Raw genomic sequence first — 23971 nt, forward strand, 5'->3', positions numbered from 1 at the left:
TATCACTATCTGGGACACCCCCCCCCCCCCCCCGATATCTGATGATATTGAAAATATCAGACGATATTTTCAATCGTCAGATAACGATTCACATCCCTAGTATATATGCCTTTTCAGAAGTATTTACTGTTCATAGAAAGGGAGAAATAAAGTTATGCCATATAGATAACTTCAATACATGGCTCAAACCCTGATGTAAAGAGGAGCGTTTTTTGATATATTGGGGGCTGGGTCTGTATAGAAAAGACTAAAGCTATTTAGCAAAGATGATCTACATCTGTTCTTGGCAGGAAAAAGGATCCAAAGTGAGAAATTCAGATCCATATGTTGATAGGCATTTAAACTAGAAGACAGAGGTGGCAGATGGAAACGTAAGGATTTGGAATGTCATACCCATCAAATACATGAAGAGGCTGGAGAAAAGAGCAAAAATCAGCCCAATAGTCCATGCTTCTGTAAAAGAACAGAAAAGGAGACCAGAAGGAACAGCAAGCCAAGGGGGAATAGCTATAAAGCTAAGGAGGTAATTTTCAAAAGTATTTATATGCATACATGGACTTTACATGCATAAATGGACTTTTGAAAATTGTTACTTTTATGTGTGCAACTCCTTTGAAAATTCACTCTATAGTGTTGAATTTTCAAAAGGTTTTACATGAGTAAATGGACTTTTGAATATTGCTATGATAAATGCACTTTTACACGTGTTAACTCCTTTGAAAATTCACTCCTTTGAGCACAAATGCTCACATTCTGGGAAATAAAGTTCCAGATCTGCAGGCCCTAATGGAGGCAAACTTGGATACTGTTACTATTGCAGAGATGTTGTTCAGTGAGTCAGCCTTACTGAGGTTATAATCTGTTAAGGAAGGATAGAGATGACGGAAAGGAAGGAGGAGGAGGAGGAGCTCCTTATGTAAAAAATAATAGCCAAGCAGCTGAAATGCAGGAGGTGTGGGGAAAGGAGGAAGTGATGTTAGCTATCTTAAAAAGATGCAATGTCATTTCCATTTACAGTGGTGTAGTCTACAGACTTTTTCAACTTAGGCAGAGAAACTGGACAGACATCTGGCCCAAAAGAGTCAAGAGGTGGGAAAGAAGGCAGAGAAGTTGCTGGTTGGTGATTTTAATCTACCAGATGTGGTTTGGAGTATCCCTTTTGCAGACTCTGTAGGAAGTAGAGAGATTGTATATTCCCCTCAAGGAACTCTGATCAAACAAATGTTGATGGAACCCACAAGGAAAGGAGCTATTCACAAATGCAACAATATCTCTAATGTCCAGATAAGTGTAAACCTGAGCAGCAATGATCATCAAAAAATATGATTTGATATAACAGCTGAGGCAGAGAGAAGTCACCTAAAGCTCAAAGTCTTGGATTTCCAAAAAATCTGACTTTGGTAAAATAGAGAAGTTCCGTGAAGAGGAACTAGAAGACTGGGAGAAGATGGGTGAAGTGGAACAACAGTGAGCCAAACGGAAAGGAGCTGTAATAAAGGCATCAAATCTTTTTGTAAATAAAAGTAAGAAGAAAAGGAAACTGGTATGGTTCGCCAAAAAGACGACTGAAAAAATAAAGGCAAAAATATTAGCATTCAAAAAGTACAAAGGATCTCAAAAAGAAGAACGCAGGAAAGAATATCTGGTGCAGCTGTAAGAGACAAGGAATGAAATCAGAATAGCAATGGGTCACATGGAGAAAAGGATTGCTAGAGAGTTAAAGTAAGGTGACGAAGCATTCTTCAGATATGCCAGTGAAAGGACGAAGGCCAGAGGTGGTATTGTAAGACTGAAAGAAGACAAGGATCAATATGTGAAGAAAGATGAGAAAAAAATGGAAATATTAAACTAATACTTCAGTTCAGCATTTACTAAAGAGTAAAGAAGACCTTGGAAGAGGTCTACTGTTAGTTGGCAAGAGTACGGATGGGTGTGATGTCGATACCACTCCATTTACAGAAGAGAATGTTTGGGTGGAGCTAACAAAACTAAAAGTGGACAAGGCTATAGAGCCTGATGAGCTACATCTCAGGATATAAAAGGATATCAGACAAATGCTGGTAGGTTTGGCAGCTAGGATTCAAAGCCAAGAGGTGCAGAGTCATGCATCTGTGGTGCAGTACTCCAAAGGAGCTGTAGGTGATCGGAGCAGGGGGAAGTATGATAAAATGATGCGTACAGACAAGGAGAGAAATCACGGGGCAATAGTGTCTGATGATCTGAAAGCAGCAAAGCAATGTGACTAGGTAATGACTTGAGCCAAAGGGATGCTGGGCCTAACATAAGGATAACGCGAGATATTTGAAATATCTTGTGTTATGTGAGCCCCAGCACCATGTTTATTTAAATGAACTCATTGGCATTCAAATGCACGTTAATGAATGTATTACTACAATAAACTATGCAAATCAAATAACGCAATTTACCGAAAAATAGTCAAGCTGAATTATTTGACTAGAAATTAGCTACAACTCAGGAGTTGTAGCTAGTTCCCACATGTTCCAATGCACCCAAGGCCGAATGCCTCCCCAGGTAATGTAAAAGCCACCAGGGTCTGCTTAAACCCCTGTCCCATCTCCCCAACCACACTTGCAGGTGGCTTGTCATTGTAAACAAACCCCCCCCCCCCCCACTCTTTAAAGGTATGGCAAAGTGCCACTCCCACCCACTAACCCTGCCCCTTCACAAGAAAATCCAGCACCTCAGGGAAAAATACCGTGACTTAATAAATGATCCCCTTAAATTGTAAGCCCTCTGAGAATATGGCAATATCTACAGTTCCAGGCTGTAATCCAGTCCTAAGTGCCTGAAATATGGAGTATAAATCAAATAAATAATAACAAAATAATTATAAAATAAAGTTAAATGTTATGATTATAACATGAATCATAAATAACATAACCAGAGACCCTGATCTTCCATGACTCTTCAATAAAGACCACAAGATTGCCTGGACCCAACAGAAAAGTGCAAAACTAGGAATCAAATTGGGGAGCCAATACTTGACTGGGTGCACATATATGCCCTCAAGGTAACTGGATGAAAGACCTAAGATTCTGATTTACTAAGGCTTTTCTCCCATACTGTGTCTATGGGAAAAATGCTTAGTAAATCAGGCCCCTAAGAAGGGTGATGGCTTGGGGAAGCAGACCCAGGTGCACCAACATGATTTGCTCAGGGGTGGGGTGCCAGCACCCCATGATGTTGTTATTGCTACAGCAGAACTTTTCCAATTAAGCTCTGAGAGCCAGGAAGGGAAAACTGCCCTGCCCCAATCTTGCATTTTTCTTATCTCAGATAACCTGAACCCATGCCAACTCACAGATCGAGCTCTCACCAAGGTCCTGCCCCTGCCCCTGCCCATTATGACCCAACCTCTCTATTGGCTGCATGGCGGTAGGCCAGGGGCTGCAGCACAGAACCTGGAAAAAGAATTCTCTCTATGCTGCTGCTTATGCTTGGTTCCATTTAGGGCATCTCTGAATCTGCTTGTGTCTCATTCCATGAGGCCTCCAATGACTGCAGCAGTATTCTCTATTCCTCCACTGCACTGGCTGACCATTGATGCCACCTCACAGGAGTACCACCCCATGCAATTGCATGGTGTGTACAGCCAGTAATGAAGACAATAATGCTTTTGCATGGCCAATGCAAGGGTATTAGGCACCCTAGGTGAGTTTTTAAGCCTTGTACTCCCCCACCCCCTCGGCCCCAAACCGAACATCCTCCTTCCTCCAGCCCAGTCCAGAACAGCCCACACAGAATTAAAAATTATGCATTTATAACAGATTTTACATGGATTAGCAGGTGCCACACATACACATGCTCTTTCACTCTCCTACACACAGATGCTCTTTCACATACATACTTACTGACTCCCTCTCTCTCTCATTCCTACATACACACACCCACCCACACCAGCTCCCTCTCTCTCATATTCAAACATACCAGTTCCCTTGCTCTCTCATCCTCCCCCCCAAACACATAACCTCACAATCTCCCTTTCCTCATCCCTCCCCCCCCCCCCAACCTCACAGGCTTCCTCTCCTCATTCCCCCCACCTCAAAGGCTCCCTCTCCTCATTTTACCCATCCCCCAGCTCCCTCTGTCTCTCTCTCTCCAACTTACATACAGGTACATTGGCTCCCTTGCAGGCTTATATGTACCTTTCACTCACTCACACGCATACATTTCCTCTGCTCTCCCAATCTAGGTTCTCTCCTGTCTTATTCCAGGGGGCAGGTTGGGTTCTGACAACAATTATTTCTCCACTTGTCTTCAGCTGCAGGTGGGATGGGCTCTGCCAGTGGCCCCTGCAGGGCCATTCTTCTTATTCAACCATGCCCCAAGGGCCTCCAGGCCTTTCTCCGTCTTCAGCTGAGGGCAGGATGAACTCTATCGACAGCACTCCTGGGCCTTTCTTAGTCATATTTTCAATCTCAGCCTTCACTTTGAGGTGTTTTTAGCTGCGGCCGCCCACAACACTTCTGGGCTTTTTTCTTTCTCGTGATTGGCTGCAAGCAGGATGCGCTCCTCCCACAGACTCTATCTTCAGCCAGGTGGCCAGGGGCTCATGGGGATGATTCTCGCCCATCCTAGGAGTCGGCGTTCTAGGCAACCACCTAGCTAACCTAGTGGAAGTGCCATCCCTGAGGGGAGTACTACCTGGCTGCATTGAAAGTACTTCAGAGGCCCCCTCTGCTAATGCAGCTATCTGCACTTTCAAAGGAAAACACTACTGGTTAACCTGTCAATAGGCCTGAACCCCTCTCCAACAATCTCTTCTCTTCCTCCCCCACCCCCACACCAATTGGACTGGAAAGAGAAGGAGAGTGACTGTTTCTGAGGCTATTTCATTCACCTCTGCTGCCAGGACCTGACTCACACTTTGAAACACAGCCCTGAAGTGTTACACATGGTACGAAGCACAAATACAGATCCTGCCACATGAGAATAATATAGTCAAAGGGATTTACTCTCCTCTCCTGAAAAAAAATTGGCGGTGGAGGGAGTGATAGAAAGATTTTGGGGTCGGTAAGAGAGGGGATTGATGGGTGAGGTGGTGAAAGCTATTTTTTATGCAAAATACATTTATATTATTTAATTTACAATTAATACTTACAGTACCTAAATGTAATTTGCTTTGAAATGTCTGAAATGTCTGAAAAAGTGGAATCTAAAATAAATAAAAATGAAAATAATGCAAATAAATGCAAATGTTATTTATATTCCACATTTCAGCACTTCAAAGTGGATTTACATTCAGGCATTATTGATATTTTCCTATCCCCAGATGGCTTACAGTTTAAGAGGAATACATTTACTAAGCCATGTTAGACAGTTACTGCATGGTAAACTGTATTTACCGTATGGTGAATGCCTTGCAGTAATGATAATGCATGGTATTTTAAATAAGCAGTGTTATTTTACACTAAATATTGCATGCAAAGCAGCTCATTATCACTAAATTGTGTAGAAGTAAAATAACGTGCCTTGCCTGAAAATTGTAAGCCATGTGGTTTTACTGACAGATAGCTACAGTTTAGGAGTTGTAGCTAAATTTCCCCAGGAGCACAGAGATAGGGGGAGGGGGGGGTTTGTTCATTTACAGTTTTTCAAAAGATTACATAAAATAGTATCACATTAATGAAAAAACCATGCAGATATCAATACAAATCAATAGAAAGGGAAATAGGAAAACAAAATATCATCACAAGCGGAGCCAACTCAGGAAAATTTATATCAAGAAAATAAACCCAACAAGCTACTTATGATCTTTTTTTATTCCCCAAACTATGGGCCAACAACCTTGTCATGAAGGAACCTTTCAAGCTGTTGAGGATCCTAAAATAAGCATTATTGGCCAATTTTATATGACACTTACAGGGAAATCTTAGTTGGAAAATTGCTCCCAGGTCTAAGATTCACTCTCTTTTCTGAGAATTTATGCCTTAAGGGGTAGATTTTCAGACGAGCGCGAACAGCCTACTTTTGTTTGCGCTCCAGGCGCAAACAAAAGTACGCTGGATTTTAGTAGATACGCGCGTATCGGCTAAAATCCTGGATCGGCGCGCGCAAGGCTATCGATTTCGTATAGCCTGCGCGCGCCGAGCCGCGCAGCCTACCCCCGTTCCCTCCTAGGCCGCTCCGAAATCGGAGCGGCCTAGAAGGGAACTTTCCTTTGCCCTCCCCTCACCTTCCCCTCCCTTCCCCTACCTAACCCACCCGCCCGGCCCTGTCTAAACCCCCATCCTACCTTTGTCGGGGGATTTACGCCTCCCGGAGGGAGGCGTAAATCCCCGCGCGCCAGCGGGCCTCCTGCGCGCCGGGCCGCGACCTGGGGGCGGGTACGGAGGGCGCGGCCACGCCCCCGGGCCGTAGCCACGCCCCCGGGTCATAGCCACGCCCCCGTACCCCCGCCCCCCAAAACGCTGCCGACACGCCCCCGCAACGCCGCACGCTCCGGCCCCGCCCCCCGACACGCCTCCCGACACGCCCACTCCGAAAACCCCTGGACTTACGCGAGTCCCGGGGTTCTGCGCGCGCCGGTGAGCCTATGTAAAATAGGCTCACCGGCGCGCAGGGCCCTGCTCGCGTAAATCCGCCCGGTTTTGGGCGGATTTACGCGAGCAGGGCTCTGAAAATCCGCCCCTAATTATATTAATTTAGTCACATCAGGGAAGAAAATTAACTTTTTCTCTAGAAAAGACTTTTCTTTGAGCTTAAAAATTAACTTTAGCGTCTGATTTTTAGCTGATTCCAGTGAATAATTATCAATGTAGCACTGGAATACTCACCATTAAAAGATTCATGTACCTGTGTTAAAGAATCAGATCCTTCAAGCTTGAGCCGAAGCTCAAGATGGAGGATTAGAAACCATATCCTCCATGCTCCTTCTCCTAAGATGGTATAACCTTGACTACACGAAGGATGTCTGTAACATTTCTCTTCAACTTATCCTTCGGAGATACTGAGGGCAAAAACAGGAAAATTGATAAACTGCAATTAAATCACCTAAGTTCAAATTTTTGATGAAGAATTTCAATATTCCTAATCAGGCCAAGAGAGGAAAGCTACAAGGTAACAATTTATCCTTCCATAATTCCCATCTTCTTTAGGCATTCTGGAAGCACCCCAGACTGAGTGGATACTTTAGTATATTATTGCTCAAAAGAAGTCGATCCTAACAGTCAAAGACTTCTCCAATATAGAAATAGCTGTCTGCATGGTCTCTAGGGTAACCGGAGATAATTTAACTAAAAGGGAAGTATTAGAAGGCAAATCTAAGGACCCAGGACCAGATACCAAGACATTATCAGGGGCCATATTACCACCACTCACAGCACGAGGTACAGCAGTGATATTGGAAACTTTAGCCATCTTGGAATAAGGATCCTGGCAATCCAGAGTTAACAACCTCTTCCCCCTAGAGAAAGTGGAGGTCTGGAATGAGGGATGAGTGATGTTATCCAATTCAGTGGAAGCAGAGAAATTAATCTCAAGCTCCCCAATCCTGAAATTCCCAAACTACTGGGAAAAAAAATCCAACCTCATCTGGAGAATTGAGGATGATGCTTTTATGCCTGCTGGATTTTGGCCTTTCCTCTTTTTTCCCCATCAGAGACACAATTCCAGCTGCAAGAAAATTGATGTAGGGGCACACTGCTATGATGAGCAGCTTTGGCGCACCACAGGGGCAAAGATTTTGGATGCTCCCAGAGACACCAGTTGATATCATTACACAGCACGTCTAGACCTGGAACATCAATGAGGCTTGGCATACATCATCTCTCATTCAGCCAGGGCTCTCTTCAGGATGTTAACGAGCATCCTGTTGCTTCAAGGAAGTTTATTAAAGGTCATAGTGACCTGATCTACACATCTCCATGTGCAAATCCCCAGGAGTCTTTTGAGACCACCCCACTCAACCCCCAATCACCTCTAGAATTGGCCCCAAAATAGTTATACATTGCACAGTGAATGACTCTTCCCAAACTCACTCCTTTTAAAAAAAAAAAGACCTCCAGCTCCAACACCAACCCCACATCCTGATCCACCCTAGCCTACCCCTTAGGCATTCCTCTAAGACTTGATGGCATAGTGAATCATGGAGTGCCACCTAGGTATTGGGCTTGGTGCCATCTCAAATCAAAATGGTGCCAGCTGGCCATAATAGGGGCATAACTTGTATTGCAGATGGTCAATGCCATTTTGATTTGAAATGGTGCTGGGTCCAGAACCTAATGAGTACTCTGAGCTTCACTAGACCACTATAGTAACATAGTAATAATGTCAGAAAAGGACCAAATGGACCATCTTGCCTGCCCAGTAAGCTTCTAATGGTAGTATCTTCCGCGTTGTGCAGGTTTCCCCATATTTCTCTTAAGGGTAGCAACTGTCGTTCATGAAGTTATTCGATGAGCCTTCTTGAAAATTCAGAAAATGTTGATGTATTTTGCTTTTGGAGTTGGCCTTAGAAGCAATCCAGTACTTTTTTTTTACTTATGTCTGCATATCAGTGCCCCAGACTGTAAAAGTCAGGGCCCATGTTCGTGGTCATCTGAATCCAATTCTTCTTCCACCCCCTTCCCCAACCGCCATCAAAACAGAGAGTGATGTTGTAGTTGCTGTCTTAGAGATATGCCTGGGGGGGGGGGAGGTTAAGCTAGAGTGGGTTAGTTGGTTGAAGATGGAGGGGTATTTTTTTAAAGGAGTGGGGTTAGGAAAGGGGGGGCCATTTGCCATAAAACTTCTGGGAGGTTATTTTAGGGCTGCCTCTAAAGCCATCGGGGGGGGGGGGGGGGTCTCACAAGACCCCTAGGTGAGTTGCACACTATAGGATGTCAATAGGGCAGCTATGGTCCTTTAACAAGATGGAGATCATGGGTCCCAAAAGGCCCCAAAAGGCCCCAAAAGCCACCATCACATGGCTTTTGGGGCCTTTTATTCCATGGTAGGAAATACCACACTGTTTCCTAAACTATGGTACCAAGTCCTGCAGCTTAATAAACTCCCGTGGTATTTTCCTCTTCAGTAAATGACCTCCTAAATTTGTACCTGAGGCAATGGAGAGTAATGTGGCTTGTCCAAGGACAAGGTCACAAGGAGTGGCATTGGGATTTTGAACGCTGATTGTTTTTGGTTTGTCACCCACTGCTCTAACCCTTCGGCTATTGTTCTACTCCAGTGTAATTGCTACAGAATTTCTGAAACTTTGTTGCTGAATTTTTTTAACTTTAACAAAGAATCTACTCCTGATTATCCACAGGAAACTGGGGTCTGTTCACATATAGGGCAACATGGAGCTTGCAAGGGCCATGGCTGGACTATACCTGTGGACCTGCAAGCTCATTTTGAAAGGGAAGCTCTCTGTGGAGTTTCTCTTTAAAAATTTGGGCTGGTAAGAAATGAAGTTCTTTAGTCCACATGTCATTTGCACCTGCTTTGAAGCAAGTGCTAAAGTATGCTCATTAAGTATATGCAAGGATTTTTAAATGTAATCCTAAGTGTATTTTCCTACCCTAAAGTAACCATTCTCCTTTTCTATCACAGGTAAAAGAAACCCATGCTGTGAACAATGTGGGTACTTTTACCTGCAGTGGGGAGATTTTCAGCAGTCCTTTTTATGTGGATAAACAGCTGTTTACCTGCATAAACAGTTTGGAAAATTATCCTCATAAAGGTTATTAAAAAAAAAAAGTATACAAATGAACCAAATAAAGAAGAAACTGTAAATCATTTAACCAGGTACTTGACTTTCTTTCAGACTAATATATATAACAATATAGTAAAACCTTCTTTTCACTTTTTTATTATCAAAAGCGTGCACATACCAAGTTTATGAAGAATGGATTGAAGAAGGACCACCGATTGTTAGCAGGGGTAGGTATAATTAAGCATGAGATACATGCCACAATATTTGTAAAACAGAAAGTTTGTATAGACCTAGAAAAACCAAAAGTGGACAAAGCCCTGGGGTGACAAGGATATATTATACAATTTTAAGGGAACTCACATTCGGGTGTGCCTCCTGAAGGAGATGTTCAATAAATCTGTGAAGAAGGGAATGTTTCTGTGGGAATGGAAATGGGTGGATGCTGCCCTTTTTTTTAAATAAAAGTGGTAATAGGGAGGAGATAGGAAATTACAGACTAGTTAGTCTGACATCAATGGGAAATTAATGGAGACTCTACTAAACTCAAGGATAGTAAACTATCTTTAATCCAGTGGGTTGCAAGATCTGAGGCAGCCCAGTTTTTCCAGAGGGGAAGGTGTGTCAAACGAATATTTGGGTGACCAGACAATTAGATTGGAGGTGGGCTCTGGATAATCCTATTCCTCGATTTCAGCAAAGGTTTGATATTGTCCCAAGAAGGAGGCACATAAATCATCTGAGCAGTCTAGGGTAGATCCTCGAATGATTGACTGGATTAGAGACTTTTTAAGGGACAGACAATAAACTGTGGTGGTAAATGGATTTCATGCTGATGGAAGTAAGTTGATGAGCAGTGTGCCACAAGGATTGATCTGGAATTGGTTCTGATCAATATCTTTGTGAGTGATATTGTAGAGGGCTCAGTAGATAAAGCTTATCAGACAGTAAGATCTGCAACAGATCTGAACGCCTGGAGTAGCCTCGTGGTTAGAATAGTGGTCTACGAACCAGGCTTCAAATCCCATGGTCACTCCATGTGACCCTGGCACTTTACCCTCTGTTGCCTCAGGTACAAAATTAAATTATATGCCCTCTGGGGATAGGGAAATATCTATAGCACCTGACTGTAATTTGCTTTGAATTGCCAAAAAGAAGCATATAAAAAAAAGACTATATTAGAAGTGATCCAAGAAAGAACAAGGTATAGTCAGCAGCTTAGTTTTAATACTAAAAAATGCACAGCTAAGGATTTGTGGTGCAGATATCCAAAGGAGCAGGACCCAGTGGCGCATGAGATACTGGTGCAGGGCCAGATTTATATATTTGGCGCCCATAGGCAATAAGGGAAGGGGGTCGTCAATACATCTGAGCCATGGCCCTCCTCCACTCCAACTCCTGCAGTTAACAGCAACGTTTTAAAAAGGAAATTTATGTGAGGGGTGGGGCATAGCAGGGCCTTAAGGGCGTGATGCGAGGCTGGAGGTCCCGTGTTACATTTCCTTTTCAAAGTGCTGCTGCTACTGCAGGAGTTGGTGTGCAGGAATGCCGCAGCTCAGATGGAAGTTAGAATAGAGGCATAGAAGCAGACAACACTCCAGCACCTAATCAATTTGGCAGCAGAGACAGTTTCCTATTTGCCCATGCCTAAATCCAGGCCGGTACTGAGGTCCACAAAGCAGAAAAGAGATCTTGGTGTAATTACATCTGATATTTTCAAGGTAGTGAAACAGTGTGGCAAGCCAATGACCAGAGCCAGAGAGAGAAGCATTACTAGTAGCAAAAAAGAAGTGACTATACCATTGTACAGGACATTGGTGATTCCTCACTTGGAGTATTGTGCCCGGTTCTGGAGGCTGCACTTCCAAAAGGATATAAAAGGCTGGAGGTCGTCCAAATTAGTGTGAGGACAGTACCAAAAGTCTTATGAGATGAGTCTTAAACATCTAAGTATGCATACTGTAGAGGAGGGAGGGATGGGAAGACATGATAGAGGCATTCAAATACCTGAAAACTATTAATAATAATGCACAAGCAGTAAACCTTTTTCAAATGGAAAGGAAGGAAAATAATAGGAGGTTCCAAAGAGATAGAAGCAACGTCAGGAAAACGTTTTTCACGGAAAGAGTGATGGATGTGGAATTTCCTCTCAGAGAATGTGGTGGAGGCTGAAACAGTAATGGACATCAAACGAGCATAGGATAAGCACGGATGATCCTTAATTGCAAAAAAAAAAAGTGAAGAGAGAGAATAATGAGCTCACATGTGTTTCACGTGCCCTACTGAAAAGATTTATAGGGGGTAATTTTCAAAGGTATTCATGCAAATAAAACCTGATTTTGCATGCATAAGTGGCTCTTTGAAAATAGCACCAGCAGGTATGTGTATAAGTCTGCTTTGAATATTCAGGCTAAAGTATATGGGTTCTTTTTACCTGCCCTTCATAGTCTACTGATAATTATCCTCTCCATGAGTTATGGGGGTCTGCCAGAATGAATAACAAGCAAGTAATGTGTTAGAGTAAAATAGAGGAGGTCAATAATATCTGTCCTGTATAAAGTGATATATTTCAAGTGACCATACTCTATGACTGGTAGCTGGGATTACTGTATCATAATTAGTATGGGCAGGAGGAAATGGCAGACTAGATGGACTATTTGGATTTTTTTCTATCATTCTATATTATGCTAGTCGGTTACTATGTTACAATCTATCTAACTCACTACAGTAATATTAATATTCATCTGCCACATATCTTAAAAGGGATGCCAAGTAAGTCCAAACATTGGATAACAATCTTGAGTAACAAAGTAACATAACAATAGTAATGACGGCAGATAAAGACCAAGTGGTCCATTTAGTCTGGCCAGCAATATGCTTATGGTAGTAACTGCTGCTCCGTGCACTTATCCCCATGCATTCTGTTAAGGGTAGTAACTGCCTCTCCGTGCAGTTACTCCCATGCACTCTGTTAAGGATAGTAATTGCCTCTCCGTGCAGTTACTCCCATGCACTCTGTTAAGGATAGTAACTGCCTCTCCGTGCAGTTACTCCCATGCACTCTGTTAAGGGTAGTGACTGCCTCTCTGAGCAGTTACCCCCATATACTCTGTTAAGGGTAGTAACTGCCTCTCCGTGCAGTTACTCCCATGCACTCTGTTAAGGGTAGTAACTGCCTCTCCGTGCAGTTACCCCCATGCACTCTGTTAAGGGTAGGAATTGCCTCTCCGTGCAGTTACTCCCATGCACTCTGTTAAGGGTAGTGACTGCCTCTCTGAGCAGTTACCCCCATATACTCTGTTAAGGGTAGTAACTGCCTCTCCGTGCAGTTACTCCCATGCACTCTGTTAAGGGTAGTAACTGCCTCTCCGTGCAGTTACCCCCATGCACTCTGTTAAGGGTAGGAATTGCCTCTCCGTGCAGTTACTCCCATGCACTCTGTTAAGGGTAGGAACTGCCTCTCCGTGCAGTTACTCCCATGCACTCTGTTAAGGGTAGTGACTGCCTCTCTGAGCAGTTACCCCCATATACTCTGTTAAGGGTAGTAACTGCCTCTCCGTGCAGTTACTCCCATGCACTCTTTTAAGGGTAGTAACTGCCTCTCCGTGCAGTTACCCCCATGCACTCTGTTAAGGGTAGGAACTGCCTCTCTGTGCAGTTACTCCCATGCACTCTGTTAAGGGTAGGAACTGCCTCTCCGTGCCACGCTAAAACCATCCTGTAGCAAAAGCATTGCAATGACTACATCACACAGTCTGCTACTGCCTCAGAGTTCACAGATATGAGAGCTGCACTCAAACCAAAACAATTGGGCAGCGCCAAAAAAACCTTTGAGGCTCACAGTGGTCCTCATTCTCAAGTCTATAGAGTTTAATGCCTACATTAGTTTTTGGCTACACTAACAATGTCAATGACAACAATGACCTTTCCCTCTTGGAATCTATTGCTTGGAAATATGTGCATCATGTGTAAAGAATGGTGGATTGCATTTGGTTTTCTTCTTCTTCCACCTCCCTCTCTTTCTCTGCCATTCTTCCCCTCTTATCTCCTCCTTCTTACAGATGTACTCTGAAAAGGTGAGGGGTTTTTTTGTATTTTTTTTCACTGAGGATTGGAGGAGCCCACTAGCTAATTACTAGAGATGTGAATCGGAACCAGAATCGGTTCGGATTTCAGTTCCGATTCACATCTCTACTAATTACTTGCCCCTAGGGCAACTTCTCTACATGGAAGGCCCCTGCTTTTGCAACTACAGTAGCCAGGGTGTGAGGTTACAACCTCCACAAAAAAGGCTGTCATAGACCGACATTTAAATGCTAGCAGAGGAGGAGGAAAGCACAGCCTACCAGACAAATCCAGTTGTTAGTTTTATTGCTATCTCTTCACTTTTTTTTCAATTAAGGATTCTGGATACTTATTCCATGCCTTCTTCAACACTTGGGATAACCACAGAAAATCCTTATTTGCAAAAAATTAAAAAGACAGCAGCTGGATATGTCTGGCAGGCTGCACTTTCCTCTTCTTTGTTGGTATTTAAATGTCTGTCCAAGACAACATTTTCTATGGTGTGCCCAGCCTGACTCTCTGCCTTGTTCTTGGGAAAATTCAAGGCATTTATAAAATGCGGCTGCAAGGCCTTTGGTTGGAATAATATTTAGGGAGTACGTGTCACGTGATGCCTGTCTTGACATCACTCCATTGGCTGTCTGTGTTATTACAGATAACATTCAAAGTCCTAACCCTGACTTTCAAAATTTTGCATGAGATGGACCCGACTTACTTTATACAGACGTTTCAGTATGTACCAGACTGTTGCTTTTGTAGAGCAAGAATCTTCTAGAAATTCCATCTTTTAAAGTTATTAAATCTTCTAGCATTAGAAACTATGTCCTCCAAAATTGGTGACAAATTATCATCAGAAATGTGCTTATTAAAGGATTTAATGACCTTCAGGTGTTTTTTAAAAACATTTATTTGCATCTGCCTAAGGAATAGTTTACCTTACAGTACTTTTAGTTGCTTCTGCTGTATTGATCAATTATCATAATTTTTAGTTGACTGTTTTATTGTTCATTTTTATTTTTGTATTTTGCATGAAATACTCTATTGTATTTCTTGCATGCTATTTTAGATATTTGTGGAAGAACAGGTTATAAAACAAATTAAATCAAATATTTAATAAATACATTTATTTTTATAGGAATATCTATTGGACAATTTCAGCCATCAGTAGAAGTGTGTCCCCTGCCTTCTGTGACTTGTACAGGTTAGTGTCCTGGGGTAGCAGCTTCTCTGTCCCATGGCATTTTGGAACCATAGGTCCTCTGTTTTGGAAGATTCTGGGTTGATGTTTTGCACATGCTTAGCACTTTGTTCTAAGAAGGTGGGATATAACTGGCTCCTGGTCAAGTAATCATCACTGCTATTTGATTCCCAACCACCCAATCACATTTTTTTTTAAATATAGACTGTTAACGCAATAAAGATTTTTTTTTCAAATAAGAGTCAATTAAAGATTTACATAACCAGGTAAATAACTCTGATTTTAATAATTGATTGATTTTAGTTCTATTGCCGGTTATTGACAAGCAAAACACTCCTAAATTTGATTATGTATACTCACTCAGTTTTAAATAACTTTAACATCTCAACAACATTAAAATGCAAACAGAGGTCCAGTAGTGAGATGGGTGCTATCCAGTCTTTTGCACTGGGTGCAACATTATGATTGTCTACCTGTTGGCGAGAAGTTGCATGTTATGTATCCAATGCAGAAAACACCTGTTTCTCAGAGAACAAATCTGATCTCTGGAGGCAGACAGAGAGGCATATAGATGAGACTTTCAGGGACATAGCAGAGCAGTCCCAACTCCAATCTAGCAGCCCCTGTGCTGCTTTGGAGAAGCAAGGTCATCTAGAAAGTGACCATCACCTTGGTATGTCAGGAATTGATACTGTGGCCGATAATGGATTATATTCTTTGTTAATTTTGTTGGACCTTTCAGCTGCATTTAACATGCTAGTTCATTCTCTGTTACTAGATTGCTTATATCAAATTGGATTTAAGGGATAGCATTGAAATGGTTTCATACTGATTTGGAAATAGATTTCAGCAAGCATTTTGGCATGGAAGGATTTCTGAGCATTGTCCTTTAAGAAATGGTGTACCACAAGGCTCTGTTTTAGCTCCCCTTTTATTCAATTTATATGTAGCCCCATTGCAGATCTTATCCAGGTGTTTGAAACTGATTGTTATAGCATTGTTGATGATATTCAGTTAGTAGATCAAGTAGGTGAAGAACAGGCAAATTCTGTGGTAGAAATGAATGGGCCTTAGACTTAAATGGGAAACATAAGCAAATAAGACATGGACCATTGAATTCTATGGACTGTGTACTGCTGAGCAAAATAACTGGTAACTAACTATAACAACCAACTCTTCTCTGTGTGTCCTCACAACCTTGTCAGAGATGAGACAGGACAAGTTGGCAAAGAAACCACACAGAGGACAAATCACAGTGTAATATCTATTTAACTAACTTATAGCTGCTGTGTTGCTCAAGTGATACTGACCTATGTCTACTGTAAACTTTGAGCATGTGCAAGAAGCTCTGTATTTCTTCTCAAGCAGTTCGTAGAGAAGGATGTATTTTGAGAAACCTCAGAATTTTGAAAAAGCTAGAACATTTGGAATATGGCACCAATAAAGGCCTACTTCTGATCTTTTCTGTGCCTTGGTCTCACTTACTGTACTAGAAAGATAGAAGATAGTGACACAGTTACTGTTTTTTATTTTTCTCTTCAGTGGGGGAGGGTCAGGGTAGGAGACAGTCTCTGTCTGTGAAGTGAGAGTAAACTGACAAAATTAAGAGAAGAAGACTCTTATCAAGCTTCCAGTCTTTTTGGTTCTGATAGTGTTATGGCTTTGAGATGTTTGAGTGGATTCTTGGGTACTATGGGGATGACCACGCCCATGGGGAGGAGCTCCATGAGGAGCCACAGTACTGGGCTAGACTCAAGATGCACAAACACAGAGTATTGTCTTTTATTGTACAGCTGATGTATACCACCAGAGGTGGCAGTAGTGAGAAGATCCAGTGGATCTTGGCAGAGGGGACCCGTCTCATTGAGATGGCAAAGTGAGAATCAGGAATAGGTTCCCAGGGCAGCAGAGCTGCCCTGGGAACCTATTCCTGATTCTAACCTATAGTTAGATTACTCACTAGTTGGTAGCTGTATGGTGAAAATTCTAGCAGGCAGAGGAAGATGAATACAGGCACTGACCCTGGGAGAGCAAGCCCTCGAGGAGCGAGTACCTGATCCAAGATAGGCACCTGAAAGAGAGAAAGGGCCCCAGAGGAGCAGGAACTCATGTTAGTGAATTACCCCAAAGGGCAGAGAGAGCTTCAAGCAGCAGCAGGAAGCAGCAGAGTAGCTTGATCCAATCTTAAACCGATCCTAATCCGATCCTTGCTAACTCAATGAGCTAGCAAACAAGGGTAGGCTAAATACCCGGATGGTGTGATGTCACTCGAGGGGGACACCCCCAAGATTCCAGCCATGACATGGATAAAGACGTGGGTGGCACGTGAGTGTGCACCCTAGGAGGCCCTTAGGAGAAACATGGCATGAGGCTTTGCCATAGCCGTTCCGGGGACACTGGAGAGAGCGACTAGCAGATGCGGCGGTGGCTATCTTACCAAGGCTAGTGGGGAGAGCAGAAAAAAAGGTGAGGCACAAGGGTCAAAGCCATCTGAGACTGATGGACGTAACTGATAGTAATTAGCAGTTGTTTGTGTATGGATTGAATAGGAGTCATTCAGCACTTAGTGCTCACAGCACACACTCACACACACTCTTTGGGTGTGTGTCAGACAGTTTTACAAACTGTGAAAAGGGGGTATGGTTACCATATCAATAAATTCCTTTGAAATATCCAAACCGCCAGTAGGCTGTGCATTTCGACAAATTCCATCATATCAGGAAAAGGGAGAGGATAGAATGGTAGGCTTGGCAGCTTTGAAAGGGGCAGAAGAATTGGTGGAGATCCATTCCAGCCTAGTGTCAGAAATAGAAAATGCAGGCCTGCTTCTAAATTACAGGAGAGGAAGGCAGCTCAAGGCAGAAGCAATTGAAATTTGGAGAGCTTGTACCAATACAGCCTGTTCCTCTCCCTTTTGTTTTGGAGCCGAGGAAGAAGATGGGTAAGTCATCCAAGGGTGGCATTAGTAGGGCAGGGGCATGGACAGAGACAGCATAAGTACAACAACTAAAATCAGCAGCATACTCCTTTACATTGGTTACTGCTTCTGAGGCAATGGAGACAGTATTTTCAATAACTGATTCCCTGAATCAGAAATTGAGCACCTAGAAGCTGAAGAAAATTTGGGAGGATTAGTCAGTAGCCCCCAGTGTGATAAATGGTGACAAAGATGATGATACCAATGGTGATAACAGGCAGCATAAGCAGAGAGTGTGAATAATGCCCCTGGCATTTTTTCTTCAGATAACACCTCAACTTAAATTCCGAAGCCAACATCAGCCCCCAAGGATGTAGAAAAGAGATTGTGGAACATCATGTGAATGAGGGATTAGAAAGTAAAATTAGTCTTTTGCAGATGTCACTAAGATCTACAACAGAGTTAGCACACCAGGAGTAGAGAGAATGAGAAGTGACCCTAGGAAAGCTCAAGAAGTAGTCTAAAGTTTGGCAGTTGGTATTCAATGTCAAGAAGTGCAGAGTCATGCCTTTAAGATACAGCAATCCAAAGCAGATATATGTGATTGGGGAGGAAGACTGATGAGCAAAAGCTTGGAGAAAGACTTCGGGGTTATAGTGTCTGATAATCTGAAGGTAATAAAGCAATTTAACAAGGTGGTGACTAAAGCCAAAGGAATGCTTGACTGCCTCTAAAGAGGCATAACCAGCAAGAAAAAGGAGGTGATAATGCTACTGCTCAGTTTCTTAGTGAGGATTCATCTGGAATACTGTGTTGAGTTTTGGAAATCTTATCTTAAAAAGGATAAGAAAAGAATGGTAGCAGACCATAGAAAAGCAACCAAAATGGAGTGGGGTCTGTATGGAAAGCCACATGAAATAGGACTGAAGGACCCGGAGTGGAGAAGAGACGGGGAAATATGTTACAGATTTTGAGGAAATGATTACCCTGAAGACCAGCTCCTGCAGCTAGAGATGATTGTGTACTTTAAACACCTGTGTTAGCCCCCTCCCCCAATTACAAAATCCCATTCAGGACTTCATTTAGTAGGCAGCTTATCTCCACTTTGTCCAACCAGTGCCATAGTTGCATCTAGGCACAGTGGCTACGGCAGATGGGAGCCACATGCATTTCAGCAGCAATATCTGGATCAGCACAAATGCTACACAAGTATATATCTCTTCCTGATGGCACACTAGTGGGATCTGACTGAGGTTGGGACAGGCAGCAGCTCTAGCAAGGAATGAACATCAGGGTGCAGGTAGGTTGTTCAACACACCCAGGTGATGGATAGCCCCCATACTTTGTGCAATATCCTATCAGTCATATAAAAAATGCTGGAGGGTTGGTAGCTAGATTGAAGAGGAAGGAGACTTCAGGCAGGTTTTTCTTTATGTCAGATAGTAGAAGAAATATGACATAGGCAGTGGAAGATGGCGGTTTTCAGGGTTTCCATTGCTTTGCATACTTGCTGAACTTGTAAGCAGTATTAGCCGAGTTTGGAAACCTGTCTGCTACTGTGCACCTTGTTTCCCCCTCTGTCACAACTTTGTGGCCTGCAGCAGACAGTTTTCTTTATTACCTCCTATACATACACAATCCAAATAGTTCAGAAAAGTCCATGTGTTTTATCCACAGAATTAAACTTTTATTTGTCATACTTTGCAGGATTAGCATTTAGATGAAAATAAAAGTACATGTCTCTAAAGTCCTTGCTACTTAGCATTGGAATGGTTTATACTAAATAATAGGGATGTGAATCGTGTCCTCGATCGTCTTAACGATCGATTTCGGCTGGGAGGGGGAGGGAATCGTATTGTTGCCGTTTGGGGGGGGTAAAATATCGTGAAAAATCGTGAAAAATCGTGAAAAATCAAAAAAACGTAAAATCGCAAAACCGGCACATTAAAACCCCCTAAAACCCACCCCCGACCCTTTAAATTAAATCCCCCACCCTCCCGAACCCCCCCCCAAATGACTTAAATAACCTGCGGGTCCAGCGGCGGGCCGGAACGGCAGCGGTCCGGAACGGGCTCCTGCTACTGAATCTTGTTGTCTTCAGCCGGCGCCATTTTCCAAAATGGCGCCGAAAAATGGCGGCGGCCATAGACGAACACGATTGGACGGCAGGAGGTCCTTCCGGACCCCCGCTGGACTTTTGGCAAGTCTTGTGGGGGTCAGGAGGCCCCCCCCAAGCTGGCCAAAAGTTCCTGGAGGTCCAGCGGGGGTCAGGGAGCGATTTCCCGCCGCGAATCGTTTTCGTACGGAAAATGGCGCCGGCAGGAGATCGACTGCAGGAGGTCGTTCAGCGAGGCGCCGGAACCCTCGCTGAACGACCTCCTGCAGTCGATCTCCTGCCGGCGCCATTTTCCGTATGAAAACGATTCGCGGCGGGAAATCGCTCCCTGACCCCCGCTGGACCTCCAGGAACTTTTGGCCAGCTTGGGGGGGGCCTCCTGACCCCCACAAGACTTGCCAAAAGTCCAGCGGGGGTCCGGAAGGACCTCCTGCCGTCCAATCGTGTTCGTCTATGGCCGCCGCCATTTTTCGGCGCCATTTTGGAAAATGGCGCCGGCTGAAGACAACAAGATTCAGTAGCAGGAGCCCGTTCCAGACCGCTGCCGTTCCGGACCGCCGCTGGACCCGCAGGTTATTTAAGTCATGGGGGGGGGGGGTTCGGGGGGGGGGGGGATTTAATTTAAAGGGTCGGGGGTGGGTTTTAGGGGGTTTTAGTGTGCCGGCTCACGATTCTAACGATTTATAACGATAAATCGTTAGAATCTCTATTGTATTGTGTTCCATAACGGTTTAAGACGATATTAAAATTATCGGACGATAATTTTAATCGTCCTAAAACGATTCACATCCCTACTAAATAAAACTGTATCATTAGTGGATTTAAATGTGCCAAACCTTGGCCTATTTAGAGTATTAATAAAGGCAACTAGCTGGCTATCCCCACCCAACTTTGGGAGATTCCCTTTTGATTACCTCTAGAGCAGTCTCTGTTTGGAGATCTCTGGGACTGTCTCAAGAGAAAGAGCTTGGTCCTGGTATTGGCTGGACTGAGGAAGCATTTCTCAACTCTGGGATTGTCTCTGGATTTATGGCCGGCGGCCAGCTATCAGGCAGGGCTTTTCTCTCTCCAGTCCGCCCAGACATTGCCGGTCCTCTACCTCATCAACACAGGGAAGGGCAGAGTTGATGCCTCTGCATCATCAGGTGTTTCTCTTTTTTCATCTTTGCATTTCAGATCACTGACTTCCCCCTTTTCCATGAGGGGAAGTCACTGCTCCTACCTCATAGTGACTCTGGACTGGGTCTGGTCACGTCTTGACCAGTGCTGTCTTGCCATGTCAGCAATTCTCTTTATTTGATTGTTTCCCCCCCCTCCCCCCTTTCTCCAATTGTGGGTCACTGCTCCTGTCTCATGCTGTCCTCGGATAGGCTATTCTTCTGGCTGTCCTAAGGCCACTTACCTTTTATTTAGATAGGAGCTTATTATAGTCCTTTAATCAACAAGCTGATCTGATAAGCTGGGTAGCACTGTTGCCGAGACAGTCTTTCTTTGATGAAACATACATGTCAGCATCCATCTTTTAAAGTCTATGCCCCTCTGAGGTCAATATTCATAGAGGGTAGAATTCATATTTTGTTGCATACAGTGGAAGAACATCTGGGATCTCTCTTACAGGATGCACAGAGGCTGGGGGCCCAAGGACCATGGAAATTTATTCCTAAAGAACCTGATAGAGAGGTGCAGGAAAATAGTGGATCATTTCCATCAAAGCATGAAGAGCAGGCAGCTTCTCCATGAAAAGCAGGAAAACTTTGGGATGCCTCATAAGTGTCTAATTCAAGATGCTGGCACCCACTGGAACTCCACTTATGTACTGCTGCAGAGATTAGTGGAGCAGTAGACAAGCCTTCATGATCTGTCTCTGGAAACAGAGAAAGCTGTGGATCGCTCCCTGGGGCATCATGATTGAGTAGTAATGAGGCAGCTGATAGAGATCCAGGCATCATAGTGGATAACACATTGAAATCATTGACATCAGTGTGCTGTGGCAATCAAAAAAGCAAACAGAATGTTAGGAATAATTAGGAAGGGGATAGCAATTAAAATGGAGGATGTCTCTGTATCGCTCCATGGTGAGACCGCATCTTGAATATTGTGTACAATTCTGGTCGCCGCATCTCAAAAAAGGATATAGGGGCACTGCAGAAAGTGCAAAGAAGGGCAACCAAAATGATAAGGGGCATGGAACGGCTGCCCTATGAGGAAAAGCTAAAGAAGTTAGGGCTGTTCAGTTTGGAGAAGAGACGACTGAAGGGGGATATGATAGAGGTCTACAAAATCATGAAAGGACTTGAACAAGTTAATTTAAATCAGTTATTTATTCTCTCAGATAATAGAAGGACCAGGGAGCACTCCATGAAGTTAGTAAGTAGCTTATTTAAAACAAATCAAAGACAATTCTTTTTCACTCAGCGCATAGTTAAGCTCCGGAATTCATTGCCAGAGGATGTGGTTACAGCAGTTAGTGTAACTGGGTTTAAAAAAGGTTTGGGTAAGTTCCTAGAGGAAGGTGAGGTTTTAGGGGTCAGGGCAGATAGGGTAAAAGGGAGACAAGTTAGGTAGAGGGTTTAGGAAGTTTGCTCCTTTACTGGAGCGGACTGGGAGGAAGCAGGGAAAAGGACCTATCACATCTAATGAATTCCCCCCCACTTACGTGCACGAGAAGGCCGATATAAAATCGTGTGTGCGGGTAGCAGATTTTATAACATGCGCACATTGACGCTCGCATATTATAAAATTGGCGCGTCCATGTGTGCATGCCAGCAAATGTGCGCACATGGACATCCATGCAGAGGTCTTAAAATCTAACTTATATGATTTAAAATATGCCTACCATCCATAAGTATGCTCCTAATTTTAAGAGATTACTTGAGCAAACCTACTTCATCTATCTTCCATATGACTTTGCCGTTTTTAACGTGTATGCAAGTGGATTTTAATACATGCTCGCATGAGGAACATTCCGAGTTTTTACAATTAGTCCAGTCAGTTTATCCAGTCAGTCTTGAGGTCATCTAGACTCCTCTGGTTCTTCATCCTGCATGCCCCCCAGTTGACCTGGTCCCTTCACCTTGTTGTGTAATCCTTATAACATGAGATCTGCAGGCTTGCTCCTCATAAGGAGCAGCAGTAAAGTTACGTGGTTAGCAAGCCGCCAAATGCTAGTTTTAAAATACGGAGTGATGCACATAGGTATTGCCCCAGCCCAGAATGCCATGCCCCGCCCCTTCCCCACTCCTTTTCTGCCCCTTATTTTTTGCTCGTGCACTCACATCTATGCACATATGACTTTTAAAATCCAGTTGCTCACAAGCAGTCCACTTATGTATGTGGGCATTTTAGCGTGACAATGTTTTTAAAATCGCCCCTATGGGGTGTTTATGCTACTTTTGTTGGTGCTGGTTGACCCACTTTTGATGCCTTGGGGTATTCGTCTTCTCAGTTGGTGCTGCTTTGGCCTTTTCGTGGTGCCTTGGAGTGTTCATACCACTTTTGCTGGTGCTCTTGGCCACTGTTTTGGTGCTTTGGGATGTTCCATGTGACTGTTTTTGCTGCTTTTTCTCTCTCATTCAGTGTCTTGGGGTGTTCATATCGCTGTTCATGCTGCTTTGACTCTTTCCCTTTGTCTTAGGTGTTCATAGTAGGGATGTGAATCGTTTTAGGACGATTAAAATTATCGTCTGATAATTTTAATATCGTCTTAAACCGTTATGGAACACAATACAATAGAGATTCTAACGATTTATCGTTATAAATCGTTAGAATCGTGAGCCGGCACACTAAAACCCCCTAAAACCCACCCCGACCCTTTAAATTAAATCCCCCACCCTCCCGAACCCCCCCCCCAAATGACTTAAATAACCTGCGGGTCCAGCGGCGGTCCGGAACGGCAGCGGTCCGGAACGGGCTCCTGCTACTGAATCTTGTTGTCTTCGGCCGGCGCCATTTTCCAAAATGGCGCCGAAAAATGGCGGCGGCCATAGACGAACACGATTGGACGGCAGGAGGTCCTTCCGGACC

At 43.7% G+C, this 23971-nt stretch overlaps 1 protein-coding gene across 2 annotated transcripts in view; it reads left to right on the forward strand.

Moving 5' to 3' along the window:
• The window catches only part of FTCD (formimidoyltransferase cyclodeaminase), a 296425-nt gene that overhangs the window by 252906 nt on the left and 19548 nt on the right, over positions 1-23971 (forward strand). For both annotated transcript variants that reach the window (XM_029606737.1, XM_029606736.1), the window contains 2 exons: positions 9823-9882; positions 14853-14918. In XM_029606737.1, coding sequence (XP_029462597.1) covers positions 9823-9882; positions 14853-14918 — 126 coding nt within the window. The remainder of the gene's footprint in view (positions 1-9822; positions 9883-14852; positions 14919-23971) is intronic.

Source organism: Rhinatrema bivittatum, chromosome 6, assembly GCF_901001135.1.
Source record: "Rhinatrema bivittatum chromosome 6, aRhiBiv1.1, whole genome shotgun sequence".
In the NCBI taxonomy this organism is placed as follows: domain Eukaryota; kingdom Metazoa; phylum Chordata; class Amphibia; order Gymnophiona; family Rhinatrematidae; genus Rhinatrema; species Rhinatrema bivittatum.